The sequence below is a fragment of the Bos grunniens genome, chromosome X (genome assembly GCF_055505025.1).
Source record: "Bos grunniens cultivar Pamir isolate PY7600 chromosome X, Bosgru_T2T1.0, whole genome shotgun sequence".
Lineage (NCBI taxonomy): Eukaryota > Metazoa > Chordata > Mammalia > Artiodactyla > Bovidae > Bos > Bos grunniens.
The window spans coordinates 58,209,944-58,235,042 of record NC_141194.1 but is presented as its reverse complement, the minus strand read 5'-3'; the positions used below and the strand labels follow the sequence as shown (position 1 = coordinate 58,235,042).

At 44.0% G+C, this 25,099-nt stretch overlaps 2 protein-coding genes across 2 annotated transcripts; both read left to right on the top strand.

Moving 5' to 3' along the window:
• The first annotated feature begins 3,224 nt into the window (after positions 1 to 3,224).
• On the top strand, positions 3,225 to 5,785 carry LOC147340519 (germ cell-less protein-like 1). Its single transcript, XM_086388505.1, has one exon. The coding sequence runs from the start codon at positions 3,852 to 3,854 to the stop codon at positions 5,355 to 5,357; it is 1,506 nt and encodes a 501-aa protein (XP_086244631.1). The 5' UTR covers positions 3,225 to 3,851; the 3' UTR covers positions 5,358 to 5,785.
• A 13,686-nt stretch (positions 5,786 to 19,471) lies between these two features.
• LOC147340518 (germ cell-less protein-like 1) lies at positions 19,472 to 22,032 on the top strand. Its single transcript, XM_086388514.1, has one exon. The coding sequence runs from the start codon at positions 20,099 to 20,101 to the stop codon at positions 21,602 to 21,604; it is 1,506 nt and encodes a 501-aa protein (XP_086244640.1). The 5' UTR covers positions 19,472 to 20,098; the 3' UTR covers positions 21,605 to 22,032.
• The last annotated feature ends 3,067 nt before the right edge of the window (positions 22,033 to 25,099 follow it).

The following is a 25,099-nucleotide window of genomic DNA, read 5'->3' as shown; positions in this document are numbered from 1 at the left end:
AAACGAAGATCATGGCGTCCGGTCCCATCGCTTCATGGGAAATCGATGGGGAAACAGTGGAACAGTGTCAGACTTTATCTTTTTGGGCTCGAAAATCACTGCAGATGGTGACTGAAGCCATGAAACTAAAAGACGCTTGCTCCTTGACAGGAAAGCTATGACCAACCTAGATAGCAGATTCAAAAGCAGAGACACTACTTTGCCAACAGAGGTTCGTCTAGTCAAGGCTATAGTTTTTCCTGTGGTCATGTATGGATGTGAGAGTTGGACTGTGAAGAAGGCTGAGTGCCGAAGAATTGAGGCTTTTGAACTGTGGTGTTGGAGAAGCCTCTTGAGAGTCCCTTGGACTGCAAGGAGATCCAACCAGTCCATTCTGAAGGAGATCAGCCCTGGGATTTCTTTGGAAGGAATGATGCTAAAGCTGAAACTCCAGTACTTTGGCCACCTCATGCGAAGAGTTGACTCATTGGAAAAGACTCTGAGGCTGGGAGGGATTGGGGGCAGGAGGAGAAGGGGACGACAGAGGATGAGATGGCTGGATGGCATCACTGACTCGATGGACGTGAGTCTGGGTGAACTCCGGGAGTTGGTGATGGACAGGGAGGCCTGGCGTGCTGCGATTCGTGGGGTTGCAAAGAGTTGGACACGACTGAGCGATTGATCTGATCTGATCTGATCTGAAAGTCATTTAGCAAACGAAATCAGATGACATGGATATGTCACTGGGCTATACTTAATAGAAGTTCTTGATTGAAGTTCTTCCTGATGATTCTACTATTACTTCTAACGATATTGTTTTCTATACTGCCTGCTTCAAGAAGTGTTGTTCCTTACATTATCAAGTGTGTGACTGAGCCACTGATATAATGATGGTGTGCAGCTCCATATGAAATCCATAAGTATAATGGTGTGACTCTGTATATAAGAAGCAACAAGACAGAATATTTTCCTGGACCAAGAGACTAGTAAGACAGGTGTGGTCCAGAGACTTTTGTTACTCACAGGGCCTAGTCCAGTAATAACACACTGAGTGGCCTATCAGTGAGATCTTTGGCAGACCTGCGAATGAACCCTCCCAGCACCATGGAACAAGATGGTAATGAAATGCTCTGCAAACCATGGTCAAACTCATGGCCATAAAAGGGCCCTGCTCTGGCAACTGGCACTTGCTATCTGCCTCTACAAAGATTAACTCATGGACACTACAGCTGCTGACCTTCAACGTCCCCTGAAAGGAGTTCAGGGTGAAAATCAGAAATTAGGCACTCGCTCTGTGTTCTGGAAAAATGGACAAAACAGGCCTTTGGATAGTTAGAGATTTTCAGGTAAAGATTTTCTTGAGCCCAAATTCTTGCATCTTCTCATACCTAGAAAAGCACCTAAATTGTTAATGGGGACAACTATTTTGGCTTTTACAGTAATACCACAGTAAGAAGCCAAGGCCTACCTGGACAAACTTTGACAACTGGCTACCTCAAGCACCTGTCTACGCTGGGTTATAGACTCATTCACCTGAAAAGAAATTATAAGATTTATTTTGTCTGTTAAATTTCAGGTTTTCATTCTTTCAACTACTTCTAACTGGGTTTTTTATACCTACATTCAAAATGTATATGAATATGCCAGATGGCTCCATTCTTATAAATAGGGCAGCCCAAGTGTTGACTCTATCCAGACCAGGATCAAAGTTACTATCAAATGTCACCTGATTCTTGCAGGTTATTCTTGGACTGCTGATTACAGTAATTCATCTACTGATATTTGGTCTCTGCCTTTTAATCTACTTATCTAGTTTGTTCTTTCTAAAGGATACAATGGCTTCCCAGACAAAGTAACAGTGATGCAGAGATTCTGGCCACTCTTCAAAATGGACTCCCCTGATGTTCCACCATGGTTACAGATACAATCTTGGTTTACAAGCTCTCCTTTGTGAAAAACTATCTTGACTACAATCATTGTAATCATTCTGTTTTTTGCTGTTTGCTCCTTACATATATAACTGTGTATTTACTACTTGGGGCCCTTGGATCAGAAACCCTAAGTAAAAGGGTAAGGAGAATATGTTGCTTCAACCACTTAGGGTCAGTGCCCCTCACCTGCAAGAAGCAGTTACTGACAGATTTCTCTGCCCCTTTCCCCTCAGCAACAATATTCTCCAAAATAAAAAGGGGGAAATGAGAGAGTTAACTTAGGCAGGTTGATAAGGAGTCAAAGCCTAAGGCCCCTTTAAGGAGGAGATAAACATTCTTTCTTTTTCACATTCTTTGCTATAGATATGTAGGCCTCGTAGGCAGCAGTATCTCTTATTCAAGGACATGTCTTTTTTTTTTTTTTTTTTTTAAGCTTTGGATATATGTTATGGGAGAAGGTCTGGGTAAAAACTTCCACAGCTGTAGCTCTGGGTTAACCTGTTCCTTCTTGCTAATCTCGTGCTGATGTCATTCCAGGAGGTATGTTACAGGAAAGGGTCTGGAAAAATTCTCGAAGTCTTGAGGTATCTTTTATCTAGTCTCAGCAGCTAGTTGAGAAGTGTATAACGCCTTGCTTAAAGTAGTGAGTTGGGTTCTCTCCTGCTCCCTTCTGACGTCTATGTCTGAAGCTTTTTCTGTCACTTTCACTTTAGATAAAATCTACACAATGCTCCAAGTGACTGAGACTGTCTTTGGTCCCGAGTTAAATCTTCTCCTTCGGAGACCATGAATCTGGCGGCACTGTTCACCATTCACCATTAGCTGTCACAACTCTAGAGTCAGTATTCATGTTTGTCTCATGCCAAGCACCACTCAACCTGAAGCATTATATAGACCTTCTTATCAACTTTCTATAGCCATCTAACAGAGAATATTTAAAATGTGATTTAAGGTTATCCTGTCCTATTCAAAGTGTGTAAACATTCTACTCACATGATTTGAATAGGGCAGAATCTTTGCGACCCCATGGACACTAGTTTGCAAGTCTCTGCTATTCATGGAATTTTTCAGGCATGAATACTGGAGTGGGTTGTCGTTTCCTCCTCGAGGAAGTCTTCCCAACCCATGCCTCATGCGTCTCCTGCATTGGCAGGTGGATTGTTTACCACTGGGAATGTTTGGGAAGCCCCAAACATTCTACTCAGGCAAGGTCAAATGACCTGAGAGACTTACCGTTTTCAAAGTTTTTTCCCTTGCATTGTACTTTCCTTGTCATTGAAAGGTCCACACTCTCTCTACACCGTATACTTTGTTTAGCATATAACACTTGTCAGTATTTAATATTATTAATTTCCTCAAAAATCAAAATCCATCTCATTCATTCCTCATTTCTTTCAGTGTTTAAGTTTGTTACATGCTTAGCTGGTGTCTAAAATAGAGACAAAAGCAAAGACTGGGCACACATTGCCACTTTTATCACAGAAAATGTTTTGACAGCCGCAAATGATGGGATAACCTAAGAAAATAATTACAGAAATTAAGGTGCATAGAGCACAGAGCTGGAACCAAGACGTAATTATCCAAAAACAGGAGTGATCAGTAATTATTTCAAATGGGGAAGAGGAAATGATGTTCTTAAGATTCATGGGGAAAATTCATACACAAAGTCCTCTGTTCCACCATTATCCTACGAAGGGAGCCGCAGAGAAATCATCCCTGGAGGGAAAGATACACAGAGTGGAATTCCTGGTACAGAGTGCACTTATCCTGTGATGGGGAGTGGGAGGGGTAGGGGAAAGCCTCGTGGGTGTGGCTTTGCGTGGCGTCCAAGATGACGTCACAAACATCAGCCGTATCCAACGACACCGTGGGCTGAGCTAGTGCCAGTGGCGGCTGCGTCTGGTGAGGAAGCTTGCCCTCTGTACCGCTGAGGTAAAAGCCATGGGAGCAGTAAACAGTCAGATGCCCTCGAACAGAGTGGGGCATGCCCCAGAGGAGCCAGGTGCCCCTGAGGGGGAGGAGGAGGCCGAGGAGGTAGCAGTGGCAGTGATAGAGGAAGGGGAGGAGAGCGAAGAGGCCAGACCCACCACTAGCCAAGGGCGCCACAAGCGGAAGACAGGCCCAGAAGGGCAGCTCACAAAAGCGCCTCACAGGAAGCGAGCAAAAGACAGTTTAGAGTCCGTTTATAAGACACTTTTTCTGAGAGGAGAAGGGAGTGACGTGCAGATCCGTGCCCTGGGGAAGGAGTGGAACTTGCACAAGGTCTACTTGTGCCGGTCAGGATACTTTGCTAGCATGTTCAGTGGTGCGTGGCGTGAGACAACCATGGATACTGTAGAGTTGCAGATGCCTGACGAGAACATTGATTGTGAGGCACTGCACGAGGCTTTAGGTTCCCTGTACCGAAACTCTGTGCTCATCCCACCCGGTCGAGTGGTCCCCATGCTGGCCACAGCCAGCATGCTGCAGCTGGACAAGCTGATTCAGCAGTGCGGAGAGATAATGAAGGAGACGGTCAGTGATCAGACCGTGTGCAGCTACTACTGCTCTGCTGAGAGCTACGGACTCCAGAACATCAGGGCCATGTGTCTTCAGTGGCTGCTGGACAACCTGATGACCCAGCATAGTGAGGAGTTATTGAGAGAAGTTAGCCTGGATCTCATGAAAGAGGTCATTGCCTCTTCAGAGCTCTTCGTGATGGAGGTAGAGATGGATGTGTACACGACGCTGAAAAAGTGGATGTTCCTGCAGCTGCAGCCGACATGGAGAGGCCCCCGCAGAGACCTGCTGCCTGACGCCGACTCGTGGTTTGCCAGGTCCAGGCAGGAGTCAGAGGGCACCCCTTTCCTGGAGACCGAGCAGGGCAGAGCCTTCGTGCCAGCGTTCCAGCAGCTGCGGCTTGCCTACATGATCTGCGACCTGCCGTCAGCACGCATCATCGACCAGGATGCACTGATCCCTGCCACGTGGCTGACCCCAGTGTACAAAGAGCAGTGGCTTGCCCTCCTCCGGGCTGAGCAGACCAGAGACCTCGGGCCCGTGGATGTCTTCGTGTCCGACCTCCAGAGGACCAGCATGCGGTGCGGGGGCCAGCTCCTCAGGGATAAGCAGTGCAGCTGGCGGTGGGCAGGCTTCAACGTCGGCTGGGACTTGGTGGTGTGCTATGCCAACCGGCGCATCATTTTCAAGCGCAGCGCGCTGAACAAGTCCTGCGGTCTCGGGGTCAGCTTACTCTGGCAGAGAAAGGTCGCGTTCCGCTTGCGCCTGGCCTCCTTGGACAGGGCTGGAAGAGCCATTTTCCGGAAGGAGACAGAACTCCAGGTGCTTTCCCTGGGAAAGGATGAAGAGCTAGAGGTGGTGAATCTGGAGAACGAAGATGTGGTTTTCCCCATATATGTGACCTGTAATTTCCTGTACCTCCCCAGAGAGGGGCGTTTTCCTGAGTGAGGACTCCTGAAAACAAAATCTCAGAGAGGTGAGCAGCTCTTTTCCTGGGGTCAGGGACGACCAGCTTTGTCCAGATGCCAGCTCCTTCTGCGGGACCAACCGGACTTGCCCACCTCTGGTGGCCCACCTCTGTCAGAGTCTTTGTTGAACTGTAGCTCATAATACTTGAGATTGTTTACCTGAGCCTATGAAGAGGAGAAATTTTAAAGCCCTGCTCCCCCAACACCTTTAGACCTCATTTGTGCTGTTAAAGTGGCAACCTGTCCTCCTGGTTTACCATCCATCAATGCCCCCTCCCATCATTTCTGCAAAGTCAAAGACCAGTTGACTTTAGAGAGAACCTGTGAACCTACCTACTCTACTACTGTTGGGGAAACTCTTTTAAAATATGCATTTCCTTTAGCTTGATTAAAGGAATGTTAAAGAAACCGTTTGGTTTCTCTTTCAGTTCGCGTGTTTAGAGCCACTCTGCCCCACTCATTACCACTACTACCGCTAGCTTCCTTTGGATTGCTTCCCTTTCCCCATTCCCTGCCACTGAGCGTGTAGTACTTGGTTCCCATGATCTCTCACTCTGTGAACGCACCCAGGCTACACTGATGATCTTCTCTTTATTGGTTGTTCCTCAACATTCTTAGGTTAGTTGACTTCATATCGTATCTTGATGTTACTTTGGCTTTATTTTGACTTTCCTAGCATTTTAACCCTAGAAAGACGCCTCAAATCTTATACAACCCTATATTGGGGGTGGAGTGGAAGGCGGCAGATTGATGCTATGAGGACATCTCGGTACTAGACAGACTTTTTCTGTGGCATACAGCCATGAATTATTTATGCACCAGAATGCACTCTCTAAGCACGCTGATGGCCTTTGCCCTTCAGAAACATTTGACGTTGGAATTGTACGTGGAAAGACTCTTTCCCGCTTAAAAACAGGTCTGGTAACCTCTGGAAAGGAACGCTTTTGAATTATCATGGGAATTATTTGGCATCTGGAAGTGGCATCACGAGAAGTCCACACTAGTAATCAAAAGGGTAAGATAAAAAGTGTTTTTGTCACAAAAGGAGAAGCACACTAGTCACGATTTGAATTTGTTAGTTTCTGATTACTGTAAACTTACAAATTGTCACCATCCCATTCCCTCCATTGAGTCATTTTGAGGTCAAAGAATGGAAAACTATTTAAGAATCCATATAAATAATAAATACATGCTTGGAAAGAGTGTGATAAATTAATACAAGATGAACAAATTAAAAAAATAGTATACTCTATTGGTGTTTGGCAGATTCATGTTGATGTATGGCAAAACCAATACAATATTGTAAAGTAATTAGCCTCCAATTAAAATAAATAAATGTACATTTAAATTAAAAAAAAAAACAGTCACCAGATTTAAGGCTTTACTTAGTTGAAATCAGAATTTTCCTTACTGGTGGTTTATGTTTCTCTTCCCAATTAGATTTTATCCATTGTCATTCAGTGAACAAATTACTTTTGACTTTATCCATTCATTCATTCCTTTTACTCTTTAAGGAGATTTGAAAGGCTTCCTTATCCCAAACCCACATACTAGTATTAGAGTAATATTTACGTGACAGTTACTTATATGAAATGGTTCAACCAGGAAGCTGCTGTTGCATCCTTCGATGTTTGCCCTTAATTTTGCAGCCCCCTACCCTTTCTCGTGTTCCCTTATATTCCATATACCTAACCAACTACAAACAATAGACTTCGTTTTATTTGTGTTTAAAAATAACTGGGGAGAAGAGTAAGTCATGATTCAGTTGAAACGTAAAAATTATTGTTATTTTTTTTTTTTTTGGTAAGAATTTCACTTTCTTTATATAAACTCTCTAAGCAATTTGAAATCACTTTTTCTTGAGCTGAATGCCAAGATGCCATTTCATCTAAACAGAGGTATCCTCAGTTGGGAAATTCAGAGACTACTTAGCTACAAGTGTACCTTGACTGAAAGATCTGCTTTTGTTTTCCTACCCAACGAGCTTTAAATCCTTAAATTGCTTGTTGCCGCTTACAATAGAAAGATGTTCAATAATGTACAAAGAGTGACAGCTGAAATACACTCATTTAAACATTTAAACTCTCACAAACCCTGACTGTTGCCATTTGCCAGTTTGGGCAATTTATCCAATACCTGTCTCTATTTTTTCTCTTTTTTTTTTTCTTTTCTTTTTGACTGCTCAGGATGAGGAAGAAACCTTTTCCCATGTTGATACTCATTCTGTTAGCCTCTTCGTAAGGCATGGGGAAATGGGGAGGCAGGGCGAAGTACAGTCATGGTAATGCTATAGGAAACCATCAAGCTAAATAACAGCAAAGTAAACGCCACACTAAAGGAGATGTACCCCTATGGGATACCACGTGGTCCTTGACAATGATGAGGATTTATCCCTGTCTCTGTTTTTCCCTCTCTGTATGTCTGCCGCTCTCTCTGTCATCCCCTATCTCTGTCTCCATGATGTCTGTCTGCATCCCTGTCTAATTTCTATCTACCTCTGTCTTTGTCTTCCTCAGTCTCTGTCTCAGACTGCCTATCTTCGTCACTCTCTGTCTCTGTCTTACTGTCCGTATCTTTCTGTTTCTCTCTGTTTCTGACAATCTGTTTGTGTCTGGGTCTCTATGTTTCTGTCTCTGTCTCTGTATTTCTCCAGTGCTTCTGTATCCGTCTGTATCTGCATCTCTCTGTGTCTCTTTCTCCATCCGTCTGTCTTTGTCTTTCCCTTTCTGTCCCGATCTGTCTCTGTCTTTCTCCCCACCCCCAACCTTGTTTCTCTCTGACTCTCTCTCTCCCCATCACTATCTCTATGTCTGTTGGCTCTCTTTCAGTGTGCGTCTGTCTTTCTCTGTCTCTCAGTCTGTCTGTCTCTGTCTTTCTATCTGTGTCAATCAGCCTCTGCCTGTCTCCCTGTCTCTGTCTGCAACCATCATTCTTTGCCTTAGTTTGAATGGGTGTCTGTTTGTCCCTGTCTGTGCCTGGCTTCCTCTGCCTCCCTGTCTCTGTCTCCATCTATTTCTACCTGTCTCTGTCTGCCCCTTTCTGTGTATGCCTTTCTACCTGTCTCTTTTGGGGGAGGAGGTACAATTTCTGAGTCTGTCCATCTGTTGGGCTTTCTCAGCCTGCCTGACCAGCTATCTCTGTTTTTCTGTCAGGCTGTCCTGTCTCTGGCTGTTTCTACATCTGGTTCTGTTGCATCTTTTGATAGTCCATCTCTGCTTCTGCCTGTCTTAAGGAGACAGGAATGAAATGTTATTACAATTCGGTAGACAAACCCTCTTCTGTCATCTTCCCTTCCAGTGGTGTCCTAGAGATAGATGCTGTAAGAAGATAAAGCTTAGCATTCGTATTCAAAGACACAAGAGACTTAAATAAACAATGACTTATGAAGGAGAAAGCAGTGCCCCAGGGATGGAAGTGGGATGGACACAGACAGCAGACCAGTGTAAATTATGCTACTGTGGAAAGGGTCTATATATAAACAGCACAAAGATGACACTGAAATTTCGATGAAAGATAAATCATGTGCTGGAAAAAGAAAACCATCTTTTTAAGAGGAAAATAAAAAGAAGAGGGAGTGTCCAGCCACAAGGTCTACAGGAAGGTACTTGCCAAGTCTCAGCCACAGAATTTGGACATGAAACTGCCTGGTGAGAGTTAAAATAGCAAAATTCACCTATTTTATATAAGCACATCACATCAGTTTAATCATGCGATTAAACTTAAACTTTTGAATTGGGGTCAGCAAACACACACACACACACACACACGGAAATAAGTGGATTGAAGCAGAATCCAAGGTTTTTATGTCATCACCTGTTCAGCTAGTAACATGACTTCTAAGACATTCATACACACACACACACATTTATATTTTATGAGCCCTCATGAGGTTCCACCCTTTCCTTGTCCACTCAGCTACCTGGGCCTTGATGCCCTTCCCTTTATTCAAGATAAATCTCTTGAAAGGGGTGTGTCATCTGCCCCCTGTTCTAAGGTTTACTTGCTTGACTCCAGGCACCATCTATATGTCATAGACTCTCAAATTCATAGCCCATGCACAGACCTCTTCTTTGAATCCAGACCTATAGCCAGCAGTCTGCCCCACCACTTGGAAATCTCAAAGGTGGTGCGATCTACAAAGGAACAAAATAGAACGTATAGTCCAGGCAACCAATTTTAATCTAAATGTAGATTCCTTCCTCATTTGAGTAAATAAATAGAAAGACACTGATTCTGGTAAGGAGAAGATAACCAGGATGTTAGCTGAAACTTATACTTCTTCAAGTGCTTGTGTTTCAGAAGTAAAATTTGTCTATTCATGACATTCTAAAGAAAGGTGGCAATTTTTTTTTTCTAGTAGTAAGAGAATTGAAATTTACCTCATTTATTTAGACAATAGCCAATTGATATATGAACAGTCTTCGGGAATGATTTGTTCTAACAGTGCAGATGAAAGTTTGGTTTAGTCTGTGAACACGTTTTCCATGTCAGTTGCTATGATTAGATTCTGAGATCAGACACCAAAGGATAAATTTCACTCCACATAGTAGCAAACTTCAACTATCAAACTTGGTTTAAAGACTAGCAGGGTAATAAGATGCAGTGGAAGGAACAAAAACTATCTGGGCAGATTCAAGGTAAGATTTGAATACCCAAAAGATCCTTAATTCTCTGAGCAGTATTCATCACATAAACACACTGCATTACATTGGTGATGTCTGTCAATTATTTTAAAAAATAAAAATAGTACATGGTGATGGCAAAAATAGGAATCTACAAGCAGCTGATGGTTTTGATTAGCGTGTTTGCTGTACATGGGATTTTATGAAGAGTGGTGACTCTAAGTGAATTAAAATCATCCAAGCGGTCACGAAGAGCATGTTTTGGGTGAAGGCAAGTGGCTGAGTATGGTCCACCACAGGTGAGGAGACTTGCTGTAGAGGTATATTCTTAAAGATGGTAGCCCCTAGTCGTATGTGATTATTTAAATTGATTAAAATTAAATAAAATGGAAAATTCAGTCTCTCAGTCTCACTCGCAGCATTTGAAGTGCTCGATGGCTACATGTAAACCCGTGGCTACTATACTGTGCGCAGCGCAGATATGGAACATCTCTATCAGCGCAGAGAATTCTGTGAGATAGTGCTGTTCTATAATCAGTCATTCCAAGTAAAATTTACATTTCTTTCTGCTTCTGAATACATAGGTCGCCTGGATAACCTATGTGGGGGTGGGTGATGTTTGTGGGGATGGGGAGGAGTTAGAAAAACGGACATACAGAATGGTCACATTTGGATTTACAGGGTCTCATCAGGGTCTTATTTGTCTCACTGTGCTTACTGAGATGTTATGGAGGCTGGGGACAGGGCTTGAGGAAGGTTGGCAGCCACCCAAAGGAACCGTTTGTTCTGGAACCCTGTGCTTTGGAATGTGAAGAATTTGGGTCTAATCTTCTGTGGCCCATACAGCATCTGACCTGGTGGTCAGGCCATCATCTCAAACTCATTGTCCAAAACTCAACCTTTGCTTTCTTTCTCCCATTCCACGATCATGAATATCTATTTTCAATATATTTTATGGTTGGTCTTTTACTGTTCATATTGTTAATATCTCCACCAGTATACTAGCCCTCTTCTCAGTCGCTAGGCCTTGAAATCGCTGGTTGAAAGGATACAAAATAAATGTCTTTGTAAACTGAAACTTACATTAGAAATAATAGCATGTGGGGTTATTGTAAATACATTTAGATACAAATACGTAAATACATAAATCAAATACATTTGAGTCTTCTGCTTTGCTTTGCCATCAGGTTTAACATGATATGATATTTCGATGCCTCCCAGCTTAAGACCAGCAGGAACACATTTGTAGTTGAACAATTTGAGTTTATTATTCTTTGCAGTGAAGGAGAACATACACAGTGAAGGAACTGTGGGCCACACAAGTACGTGGGTGATAGAAAAGGGATGTTAAGAGATTTGGGCTTGGGACTTCCCTGCTGGTCCGGTGGATGAGCCTTTGCCTTCCAAAGTAGGTGGTGTGGGTTCGCTCCCTGGTTGGGGAAACTAAGGTCCCACATGTCTTGTGGCCAAAAACCAAAACATAAAAGAAAACAAACAAACAAAAAAAAAAAAAAAAACAGAAGCAATATGGTAACAAATTGAATAAAGACTAAATAAAGGGACCACCTCAAAAAAAAATTAAAGAAAAAAAGAGGTGGGCTTGTTTTAGGTGATTTGGGTGAATTTTTAAAGAAGCAGAGCTCTGATCTGGATTGGATACTGTCAGAAAGACAGGGAATTCCTATGACAGTATCTTAATAAACCTTTTCTATAGAGAGAATAGATTAGAGTGAGGTTAAAGCTACAATTGCTGAAAACAAGCAAAGAAACAAAGCAAAGGGGAAAACAAAACCCCCAAACTAGCAGTCACTCATACTAGCTAGGAGAGGGATATACGGTGATTTGTACAGTGATTTTGCTTTTGTCTGTGCTAAGGAACAAAAAAATCATGAAGTGGCCTTTGTTTTGTCTCACTTTATCATGATCTCAGAGTGACAAGATCTCATGATCTCACCTGAAGTTGGCATTCCCTGAGATTTTTTTCAATGTCTAATGGGAGAATAACATGTCCTAGCCTGGATGTCAAGAGATACTTTTTAGTACCCCCTTCTGGCCACAAGCCATTAACCCATGTTATCTAGATTATCAACATTGCTCTGATTTTGATGATCAGGAATTTGTTTAGAGAATGTAGTCTGTAGTAGGACATGGATTGGTCTCTCCTGCTCCTTTTGCAGTAGAATGCATCATTGAATACTCTGGTGTGACACGGGCTGTGCAATAGCATTTAAGACTCCAGACAGGATGCACTGGCCAACTGCAAAACAAGTAATCAAACGAAACACAATGATTATTAGTCCTTGAAACAGGACTTGAAGTCAAGGGCTTGGATTATAAAAACCAGGCAATGAATCCAGCTGGGTTCACCTTTGAGCACCACATGACTTTTGTTAGAATCAAAGACAAGTTTTGGACCACCCTTGCTAGTTATGATTTTCCCTAATGTGAGAATAGCAAGTCACAAAGCCTATATGAATAGGGAGTCAGTTATTCTTCGTGTGTGTGTGTGTGTGTGTGAGAGAGAGAGAGAGAGAGTCGCTCAGTCATGTCTGACTCTTTGCAACCCCATGGACTATAGCCCAGGAGGCTCCTCTGTCCATGGTATTCTTCAGGCAAGAATACTGGAGTGGGTTGCCATTCCCTTCTCCAGGGGATCTTCCCGACCCAGGGACCGAACCCGGGTCTCCTGCATTGCAGGCAGATTCTTTACCATCTGAGCCACCAGAGCAGCCCTTCCTGGTGAGTTTTTAAAAGAAATTGGTTTGACTGTTACTGGATAATCCCCTCTCTCTAACCCCTCCCCCCTCCCCCACCCGTTTCTGGGAAACAAGATCTGCTGGAATGTGTAGTTTAACATATCACGGAGTCTCAACAATTATCCTGAACACACAAGATAAGTTAGCGTATGCCATATGGGTGTTATATAAGATGTTACATAACAAATAGAACCTCATTGTGGCACGGCCTCTATCAGGAGAATAAGCATCATTTGTTACAACTAGAGACAGCCGATTTTGTGTTCCTCAAGGTAAGTGATGTATTTAGCAGAACTTCCCTCGTGTGGCTCAGCTGGTAAAGAATCCACGTGCGGTGGAGGAGACCTGGGTTCGATCCCTGGGTTGGGAAGATCCCCTGGAGAAGGGAAAGGCTACCCTGTCCAGTATTCCGGCCTGGAGAATTCCACGGACTGTATAGTCCATGGGGTCGCAAACAGTCGAACACGACTGAGTGACTTTCACTTTCAACCAGTTTCACAAAGCAGGCTGACTATCATGAACAAATGGAATATCTTGAGCAAATTTGACTCTCAGGGTCAGGGTGGCTCCAATAATGGAGCCTACTCTTGATTGAGTGGGACTCACCGACAGGGCGCAGGAATGGCCGAGAGGAGCTACCCCGCGTCTCAGGTAAGGGGCGGTGGCCGGGAGGAGAAATCCCAAGCCCGAGGCCAGGGGCGGCGGCCGGGAGGACCGACCCCACATCCAAGGAGCCGTGGCTGCCTGGGCACAGGAGGCCTAGAGGAGCTATCCCACGTTGAAGGTCAGGAAGGGCGGCGGTGAGGAGATACCCCTCGTCCAAGGTAAGGAACGGCGGCTGGGCTTTGCTGGAGCAGCCGTGAAGAGATAACCCACGCCCAAGGTAAGAGAAGCCCAAGTAAGACGGTAGGTGGTGCAAGAGGGCATCAGAGGGCAGACACACTGAAACTGTACTCACAGAAAACTAGTCAATCTAATCACACTAGGACAACAGCCTTTTCTAACTCAATGAAACTAAGCCATGCCCATGGGACAACCCAAGACGGGTGGGTCATGGTGGAGAGGTCTGACAGAATGTGGTCCACTGGAGAAGGGAATGGCAAACCACTTCAGTATTCTTGCCTTGACAACCCCATGAGCAGTATGAAAAGGCAAAAGGAGAGGATACTGAAAGAGGAACTCCCCAGGTCAGTAGGTGCCCAATATGCTACTGGAGATCAGTGGAGAAATAACTCCAGAAAGAATGAAGGAATGGAGCCAAAGCAAAAACAATACCCAGCTGTGGATGTGACTGGTGATAGAAGCAAGGTCCGATGCTGTAAAGAGCAATATTGCATAGGAACCTGGAATGTCAGGTCCATGAATCAAGGCAAATTGGACGTAGTCAAACAAGAGATGGCAAGAGTGAATGTCGACATTCTTGGAATCAGCGAACTCAAATGGACTGGAATGGGTGAATTTAACTCAGGTGACCATTATATCTACTACTGTGGGCAGGAATCCCTCAGAAGAAATGGAGTAGCCGTCATGGTCAACAAAAGAGTCTGAAATGCAGTACTTGGATGCAATCTCAAAAACGACAGAATGATCTCTGTTCGTTTCCAAGGCAAACCATTCAATATCTCAGTAATCCAAGTCTATGGCCCAACCAGTAAGGCTGAAGAAGCTGAAGTTGAACGGTTCTATGAAGACCTACCAGGCCTTTTAGAACTAACACCCAAAAAAGATGTCCTTTTCATTATAGGGGACTGAATGCAAAAGTAGGAAATCAAGAAACACCTGGAGTAACAGGCAAATTTGGCCTTGGAATACGGAATGAAGCAGGACAAAGACTAATAGAGTTTTGCCAAGAAAATGCACTGGTCATAACAAATACCCTCTTCCAATAACACAAGAGAAGACTCTACACATGGACATCAACAGATGGTCCACACCAAAATCAGACTGATTATATTCTTTGCAGCCAAAGATGGAGAAGCTCTACACAGTCAGCAAAAACAAGACCAGGAGCTGACTGTGGCTCAGATCATGAACTCCTTATTGCCAAAATCAGACTTTAATTGAAGAAAGTAGGGAAAACCTCTAGACCATTCAGGTATGACCTAAATCAAATCCCTTATGATTATACAGTGGAAGTGAGAAACAGATTTAAGGGCCTAGATCTGATAGATAAGAGTGCCTGATGAACTATGGAATGAGGTTCGTGACATTGTACAGGAGACAGGGATCAAACCATCCCCATGGAAAAGAAATGCAAAAAAGCAAAATGGCTGTCTGGGGAGGCCTTACAAATAGCTGTGAAAAGAAGAGAAGGGAAAAGCAAAGGAGAAAAGGAAGGATATAAGCATCTGAATGCAGAGTTCCAAAGAATAGCAAGAAGAGATAAGAAAGCCTTCCTCAGCGATCAATGCAAAGAAATAGAGGAAAACAACAGAATGGGAAAGAGTAGAGATCTCTTCAAGAAAACAAGAGATACCAAGGGAACATTTCATGCAAAGATGGGCTCGAGAAAGGACAGAAATGGTATGGGCCTAACAGAAGCAGAAGATATTCAGGAGAGGTGGCAAGTATACACGGAAGAACTGTACAAAAAAGATCTTCACGAGCCAGATAATCACGATGGTGTGATCACTGACCTAGAGCCAGACATCCTGGAATGTGAAGCCAAGTGGGCCTTAGAAAGCATCACTACGAACAAAGCTAGTGGAGGTGATGGAACTCCAGTGGAGCTATCTCAAATCCTGAAAGATGATGCTGTGAAAGTGCTGGGCTCAATATGCCAGCAGATTTGGAAACTCAGCAGTGGCCACAGGACTGGAAAAGGTCAGTTTTCATTCCAATCCCAAAGAAAGACAATGCCAAAGAATGCTCAAACTACCACACAAGTGCACTCATCTCACATGCTAGTAAAGTAATGCTCAACACTCTCCAAGCCAGGCTTCAGCAATACGTAAACTGTGAACTTCCAGATGTTCAAGCTGGTTTTAGAAAAGGCAGAGGAACCAGAGATCAAATTGCCAACATCCGCTGGATCATGGAAAAAGCAAGAGAGTTCCAGAAAAACATCTATTTCTGCTTTATTGACTATGCCAAAGCCTTTGACTGTGTGGATCACAATAAACTGTGGAAAATTCTGAAAGAGATGGGAATAGCAGACAACCTGACCTGCCTCTGGAGAAATCTGTATACAGGTCAGGAAGCAACAGTTCGAACTGGACATGGAACAACAGACTGGTTCCAAAGATGAAAAGGAGTACGTCAAGGCTGTTTATTGCCACCCTGCTTATTTACCTTCTATGCAGAGTACATCATGAGAAACGCTGGACTGGAAGAACACAAGCTGGAATCAAGATTGCCGGGAGAAATATCAATAACCTCAGATATGTAGATGACACCACCCTTATGGCAGACAGTGAAGAGGAACTAAAAAGCCTCTTGATGAAAGAGAAAGTGGAGAGTGAAAAAGTTGGCTTAAAGCTCAACATTCAGAAAACGAAGATCATGGCGTCCGGTCCCATCGCTTCATGGGAAATCGATGGGGAAACAGTGGAACAGTGTCAGACTTTATCTTTTTGGGCTCGAAAATCACTGCAGATGGTGACTGAAGCCATGAAACTAAAAGACGCTTGCTCCTTGACAGGAAAGCTATGACCAACCTAGATAGCAGATTCAAAAGCAGAGACACTACTTTGCCAACAGAGGTTCGTCTAGTCAAGGCTATAGTTTTTCCTGTGGTCATGTATGGATGTGAGAGTTGGACTGTGAAGAAGGCTGAGTGCCGAAGAATTGAGGCTTTTGAACTGTGGTGTTGGAGAAGCCTCTTGAGAGTCCCTTGGACTGCAAGGAGATCCAACCAGTCCATTCTGAAGGAGATCAGCCCTGGGATTTCTTTGGAAGGAATGATGCTAAAGCTGAAACTCCAGTACTTTGGCCACCTCATGCGAAGAGTTGACTCATTGGAAAAGACTCTGAGGCTGGGAGGGATTGGGGGCAGGAGGAGAAGGGGACGACAGAGGATGAGATGGCTGGATGGCATCACTGACTCGATGGACGTGAGTCTGGGTGAACTCCGGGAGTTGGTGATGGACAGGGAGGCCTGGCGTGCTGCGATTCGTGGGGTTGCAAAGAGTTGGACACGACTGAGCGATTGATCTGATCTGATCTGATCTGAAAGTCATTTAGCAAACGAAATCAGATGACATGGATATGTCACTGGGCTATACTTAATAGAAGTTCTTGATTGAAGTTCTTCCTGATGATTCTACTATTACTTCTAACGATATTGTTTTCTATACTGCCTGCTTCAAGAAGTGTTGTTCCTTACATTATCAAGTGTGTGACTGAGCCACTGATATAATGATGGTGTGCAGCTCCATATGAAATCCATAAGTATAATGGTGTGACTCTGTATATAAGAAGCAACAAGACAGAATATTTTCCTGGACCAAGAGACTAGTAAGACAGGTGTGGTCCAGAGACTTTTGTTACTCACAGGGCCTAGTCCAGTAATAACACACTGAGTGGCCTATCAGTGAGATCTTTGGCAGACCTGCGAATGAACCCTCCCAGCACCATGGAACAAGATGGTAATGAAATGCTCTGCAAACCATGGTCAAACTCATGGCCATAAAAGGGCCCTGCTCTGGCAACTGGCACTTGCTATCTGCCTCTACAAAGATTAACTCATGGACACTACAGCTGCTGACCTTCAACGTCCCCTGAAAGGAGTTCAGGGTGAAAATCAGAAATTAGGCACTCGCTCTGTGTTCTGGAAAAATGGACAAAACAGGCCTTTGGATAGTTAGAGATTTTCAGGTAAAGATTTTCTTGAGCCCAAATTCTTGCATCTTCTCATACCTAGAAAAGCACCTAAATTGTTAATGGGGACAACTATTTTGGCTTTTACAGTAATACCACAGTAAGAAGCCAAGGCCTACCTGGACAAACTTTGACAACTGGCTACCTCAAGCACCTGTCTACGCTGGGTTATAGACTCATTCACCTGAAAAGAAATTATAAGATTTATTTTGTCTGTTAAATTTCAGGTTTTCATTCTTTCAACTACTTCTAACTGGGTTTTTTATACCTACATTCAAAATGTATATGAATATGCCAGATGGCTCCATTCTTATAAATAGGGCAGCCCAAGTGTTGACTCTATCCAGACCAGGATCAAAGTTACTATCAAATGTCACCTGATTCTTGCAGGTTATTCTTGGACTGCTGATTACAGTAATTCATCTACTGATATTTGGTCTCTGCCTTTTAATCTACTTATCTAGTTTGTTCTTTCTAAAGGATACAATGGCTTCCCAGACAAAGTAACAGTGATGCAGAGATTCTGGCCACTCTTCAAAATGGACTCCCCTGATGTTCCACCATGGTTACAGATACAATCTTGGTTTACAAGCTCTCCTTTGTGAAAAACTATCTTGACTACAATCATTGTAATCATTCTGTTTTTTGCTGTTTGCTCCTTACATATATAACTGTGTATTTACTACTTGGGGCCCTTGGATCAGAAACCCTAAGTAAAAGGGTAAGGAGAATATGTTGCTTCAACCACTTAGGGTCAGTGCCCCTCACCTGCAAGAAGCAGTTACTGACAGATTTCTCTGCCCCTTTCCCCTCAGCAACAATATTCTCCTAAAATAAAAAGGGGGAAATGAGAGAGTTAACTTAGGCAGGTTGATAAGGAGTCAAAGCCTAAGGCCCCTTTAAGGAGGAGATAAACATTCTTTCTTTTTCACATTCTTTGCTATAGATATGTAGGCCTCGTAGGCAGCAGTATCTCTTATTCAAGGACATGTCTTTTTTTTTTTTTTTTTTTTTAAGCTTTGGATATATGTTATGGGAGAAGGTCTGGGTAAAAACTTCCACAGCTGTAGCTCTGGGTTAACCTGTTCCTTCTGGCTAATCTCGTGCTGATGTCATCCCAGGAGGTATGTTACAGGAAAGGATCTGGAAAAATTCTCGAAGTCTTGAGGTATCTTTTATCTAGTCTCAGCAGCTAGTTGAGAAGTGTATAACGCCTTGCTTAAAGTAGTGAGGTGGGTTCTCTCCTGCTCTCTTCTGACGTCTATGTCTGAAGCTTTTTCTGTCACTTTCACTTTAGATAAAATCTACACAATGCTCCAAGTGACTGAGACTGTCTTTGGTCCCGAGTTAAATCTTCTCCTTCGGAGACCATGAATCTGGCGGCACTGTTCACCATTCACCATTAGCTGTCACAACTCTAGAGTCAGTATTCATGTTTGTCTCATGCCAAGCACCACTCAACCTGAAGCATTATATAGACCTTCTTATCAACTTTCTATAGCCATCTAACAGAGAATATTTAAAATGTGATTTAAGGTTATCCTGTCCTATTCAAAGTGTGTAAACATTCTACTCACATGATTTGAATAGGGCAGAATCTTTGCGACCCCATGGACACTAGTTTGCAAGTCTCTGCTATTCATGGAATTTTTCAGGCATGAATACTGGAGTGGGTTGTCGTTTCCTCCTCGAGGAAGTCTTCCCAACCCATGCCTCATGCGTCTCCTGCATTGGCAGGTGGATTGTTTACCACTGGGAATGTTTGGGAAGCCCCAAACATTCTACTCAGGCAAGGTCAAATGACCTGAGAGACTTACCGTTTTCAAAGTTTTTTCCCTTGCATTGTACTTTCCTTGTCATTGAAAGGTCCACACTCTCTCTACACCGTATACTTTGTTTAGCATATAACACTTGTCAGTATTTAATATTATTAATTTCCTCAAAAATCAAAATCCATCTCATTCATTCCTCATTTCTTTCAGTGTTTAAGTTTGTTACATGCTTAGCTGGTGTCTAAAATAGAGACAAAAGCAAAGACTGGGCACACATTGCCACTTTTATCACAGAAAATGTTTTGACAGCCGCAAATGATGGGATAACCTAAGAAAATAATTACAGAAATTAAGGTGCATAGAGCACAGAGCTGGAACCAAGACGTAATTATCCAAAAACAGGAGTGATCAGTAATTATTTCAAATGGGGAAGAGGAAATGATGTTCTTAAGATTCATGGGGAAAATTCATACACAAAGTCCTCTGTTCCACCATTATCCTACGAAGGGAGCCGCAGAGAAATCATCCCTGGAGGGAAAGATACACAGAGTGGAATTCCTGGTACAGAGTGCACTTATCCTGTGATGGGGAGTGGGAGGGGTAGGGGAAAGCCTCGTGGGTGTGGCTTTGCGTGGCGTCCAAGATGACGTCACAAACATCAGCCGTATCCAACGACACCGTGGGCTGAGCTAGTGCCAGTGGCGGCTGCGTCTGGTGAGGAAGCTTGCCCTCTGTACCGCTGAGGTAAAAGCCATGGGAGCAGTAAACAGTCAGATGCCCTCGAACAGAGTGGGGCATGCCCCAGAGGAGCCAGGTGCCCCTGAGGGGGAGGAGGAGGCCGAGGAGGTAGCAGTGGCAGTGATAGAGGAAGGGGAGGAGAGCGAAGAGGCCAGACCCACCACTAGCCAAGGGCGCCACAAGCGGAAGACAGGCCCAGAAGGGCAGCTCACAAAAGCGCCTCACAGGAAGCGAGCAAAAGACAGTTTAGAGTCCGTTTATAAGACACTTTTTCTGAGAGGAGAAGGGAGTGACGTGCAGATCCGTGCCCTGGGGAAGGAGTGGAACTTGCACAAGGTCTACTTGTGCCGGTCAGGATACTTTGCTAGCATGTTCAGTGGTGCGTGGCGTGAGACAACCATGGATACTGTAGAGTTGCAGATGCCTGACGAGAACATTGATTGTGAGGCACTGCACGAGGCTTTAGGTTCCCTGTACCGAAACTCTGTGCTCATCCCACCCGGTCGAGTGGTCCCCATGCTGGCCACAGCCAGCATGCTGCAGCTGGACAAGCTGATTCAGCAGTGCGGAGAGATAATGAAGGAGACGGTCAGTGATCAGACCGTGTGCAGCTACTACTGCTCTGCTGAGAGCTACGGACTCCAGAACATCAGGGCCATGTGTCTTCAGTGGCTGCTGGACAACCTGATGACCCAGCATAGTGAGGAGTTATTGAGAGAAGTTAGCCTGGATCTCATGAAAGAGGTCATTGCCTCTTCAGAGCTCTTCGTGATGGAGGTAGAGATGGATGTGTACACGACGCTGAAAAAGTGGATGTTCCTGCAGCTGCAGCCGACATGGAGAGGCCCCCGCAGAGACCTGCTGCCTGACGCCGACTCGTGGTTTGCCAGGTCCAGGCAGGAGTCAGAGGGCACCCCTTTCCTGGAGACCGAGCAGGGCAGAGCCTTCGTGCCAGCGTTCCAGCAGCTGCGGCTTGCCTACATGATCTGCGACCTGCCGTCAGCACGCATCATCGACCAGGATGCACTGATCCCTGCCACGTGGCTGACCCCAGTGTACAAAGAGCAGTGGCTTGCCCTCCTCCGGGCTGAGCAGACCAGAGACCTCGGGCCCGTGGATGTCTTCGTGTCCGACCTCCAGAGGACCAGCATGCGGTGCGGGGGCCAGCTCCTCAGGGATAAGCAGTGCAGCTGGCGGTGGGCAGGCTTCAACGTCGGCTGGGACTTGGTGGTGTGCTATGCCAACCGGCGCATCATTTTCAAGCGCAGCGCGCTGAACAAGTCCTGCGGTCTCGGGGTCAGCTTACTCTGGCAGAGAAAGGTCGCGTTCCGCTTGCGCCTGGCCTCCTTGGACAGGGCTGGAAGAGCCATTTTCCGGAAGGAGACAGAACTCCAGGTGCTTTCCCTGGGAAAGGATGAAGAGCTAGAGGTGGTGAATCTGGAGAACGAAGATGTGGTTTTCCCCATATATGTGACCTGTAATTTCCTGTACCTCCCCAGAGAGGGGCGTTTTCCTGAGTGAGGACTCCTGAAAACAAAATCTCAGAGAGGTGAGCAGCTCTTTTCCTGGGGTCAGGGACGACCAGCTTTGTCCAGATGCCAGCTCCTTCTGCGGGACCAACCGGACTTGCCCACCTCTGGTGGCCCACCTCTGTCAGAGTCTTTGTTGAACTGTAGCTCATAATACTTGAGATTGTTTACCTGAGCCTATGAAGAGGAGAAATTTTAAAGCCCTGCTCCCCCAACACCTTTAGACCTCATTTGTGCTGTTAAAGTGGCAACCTGTCCTCCTGGTTTACCATCCATCAATGCCCCCTCCCATCATTTCTGCAAAGTCAAAGACCAGTTGACTTTAGAGAGAACCTGTGAACCTACCTACTCTACTACTGTTGGGGAAACTCTTTTAAAATATGCATTTCCTTTAGCTTGATTAAAGGGATGTTAAAGAAACCGTTTGGTTTCTCTTTCAGTTCGCGTGTTTAGAGCCACTCTGCCCCACTCATTACCACTACTACCGCTAGCTTCCTTTGGATTGCTTCCCTTTCCCCATTCCCTGCCACTGAGCGTGTAGTACTTGGTTCCCATGATCTCTCACTCTGTGAACGCACCCAGGCTACACTGATGATCTTCTCTTTATTGGTTGTTCCTCAACATTCTTAGGTTAGTTGACTTCATATCGTATCTTGATGTTACTTTGGCTTTATTTTGACTTTCCTAGCATTTTAACCCTAGAAAGACGCCTCAAATCTTATACAACCCTATATTGGGGGTGGAGTGGAAGGCGGCAGATTGATGCTATGAGGACATCTCGGTACTAGACAGACTTTTTCTGTGGCATACAGCCATGAATTATTTATGCACCAGAATGCACTCTCTAAGCACGCTGATGGCCTTTGCCCTTCAGAAACATTTGACGTTGGAATTGTACGTGGAAAGACTCTTTCCCGCTTAAAAACAGGTCTGGTAACCTCTGGAAAGGAACGCTTTTGAATTATCATGGGAATTATTTGGCATCTGGAAGTGGCATCACGAGAAGTCCACACTAGTAATCAAAAGGGTAAGATAAAAAGTGTTTTTGTCACAAAAGGAGAAGCACACTAGTCACGATTTGAATTTGTTAGTTTCTGATTACTGTAAACTTACAAATTGTCACCATCCCATTCCCTCCATTGAGTCATTTTGAGGTCAAAGAATGGAAAACTATTTAAGAATCCATATAAATAATAAATACATGCTTGGAAAGAGTGTGATAAATTAATACAAGATGAACAAATTAAAAAAATAGTATACTCTATTGGTGTTTGGCAGATTCATGTTGATGTATGGCAAAACCAATACAATATTGTAAAGTAATTAGCCTCCAATTAAAATAAATAAATGTACATTTAAATTAAAAAAAAAAAACAGTCACCAGATTTAAGGCTTTACTTAGTTGAAATCAGAATTTTCCTTACTGGTGGTTTATGTTTCTCTTCCCAATTAGATTTTATCCATTGTCATTCAGTGAACAAATTACTTTTGACTTTATCCATTCATTCATTCCTTTTACTCTTTAAGGAGATTTGAAAGGCTTCCTTATCCCAAACCCACATACTAGTATTAGAGTAATATTTACGTGACAGTTACTTATATGAAATGGTTCAACCAGGGAGCTGCTGTTGCATCCTTCGATGTTTGCCCTTAATTTTGCAGCCCCCTACCCTTTCTCGTGTTCCCTTATATTCCATATACCTAACCAACTACAAACAATAGACTTCATTTTATTTGTGTTTAAAAATAACTGGGGAGAAGAGTAAGTCATGATTCAGTTGAAACGTAAAAATTATTGTTATTTTTTTTTTTTTTTGGTAAGAATTTCACTTTCTTTATATAAACTCTCTAAGCAATTTGAAATCACTTTTTCTTGAGCTGAATGCCAAGATGCCATTTCATCTAAACAGAGGTATCCTCAGTTGGGAAATTCAGAGACTACTTAGCTACAAGTGTACCTTGACTGAAAGATCTGCTTTTGTTTTCCTACCCAACGAGCTTTAAATCCTTAAATTGCTTGTTGCCGCTTACAATAGAAAGATGTTCAATAATGTACAAAGAGTGACAGCTGAAATACACTCATTTAAACATTTAAACTCTCACAAACCCTGACTGTTGCCATTTGCCAGTTTGGGCAATTTATCCAATACCTGTCTCTATTTTTTCTCTTTTTTTTTTTCTTTTCTTTTTGACTGCTCAGGATGAGGAAGAAACCTTTTCCCATGTTGATACTCATTCTGTTAGCCTCTTCGTAAGGCATGGGGAAATGGGGAGGCAGGGCGAAGTACAGTCATGGTAACGCTATAGGAAACCATCAAGCTAAATAACAGCAAAGTAAACGCCACACTAAAGGAGATGTACCCCTATGGGATACCACGTGGTCCTTGACAATGATGAGGATTTATCCCTGTCTCTGTTTTTCCCTCTCTGTATGTCTGCCGCTCTCTCTGTCATCCCCTATCTCTGTCTCCATGATGTCTGTCTGCATCCCTGTCTAATTTCTATCTACCTCTGTCTTTGTCTTCCTCAGTCTCTGTCTCAGACTGCCTATCTTCGTCACTCTCTGTCTCTGTCTTACTGTCCGTATCTTTCTGTTTCTCTCTGTTTCTGACAATCTGTTTGTGTCTGGGTCTCTATGTTTCTGTCTCTGTCTCTGTATTTCTCCAGTGCTTCTGTATCCGTCTGTATCTGCATCTCTCTGTGTCTCTTTCTCCATCCGTCTGTCTTTGTCTTTCCCTTTCTGTCCCGATCTGTCTCTGTCTTTCTCCCCACCCCCAACCTTGTTTCTCTCTGACTCTCTCTCTCCCCATCACTATCTCTATGTCTGTTGGCTCTCTTTCAGTGTGCGTCTGTCTTTCTCTGTCTCTCAGTCTGTCTGTCTCTGTCTTTCTATCTGTGTCAATCAGCCTCTGCCTGTCTCCCTGTCTCTGTCTGCAACCATCATTCTTTGCCTTAGTTTGAATGGGTGTCTGTTTGTCCCTGTCTGTGCCTGGCTTCCTCTGCCTCCCTGTCTCTGTCTCCATCTATTTCTACCTGTCTCTGTCTGCCCCTTTCTGTGTATGCCTTTCTACCTGTCTCTTTTGGGGGAGGAGGTACAATTTCTGAGTCTGTCCATCTGTTGGGCTTTCTCAGCCTGCCTGACCAGCTATCTCTGTTTTTCTGTCAGGCTGTCCTGTCTCTGGCTGTTTCTACATCTGGTTCTGTTGCATCTTTTGATAGTCCATCTCTGCTTCTGCCTGTCTTAAGGAGACAGGAATGAAATGTTATTACAATTCGGTAGACAAACCCTCTTCTGTCATCTTCCCTTCCAGTGGTGTCCTAGAGATAGATGCTGTAAGAAGATAAAGCTTAGCATTCGTATTCAAAGACACAAGAGACTTAAATAAACAATGACTTATGAAGGAGAAAGCAGTGCCCCAGGGATGGAAGTGGGATGGACACAGACAGCAGACCAGTGTAAATTATGCTACTGTGGAAAGGGTCTATA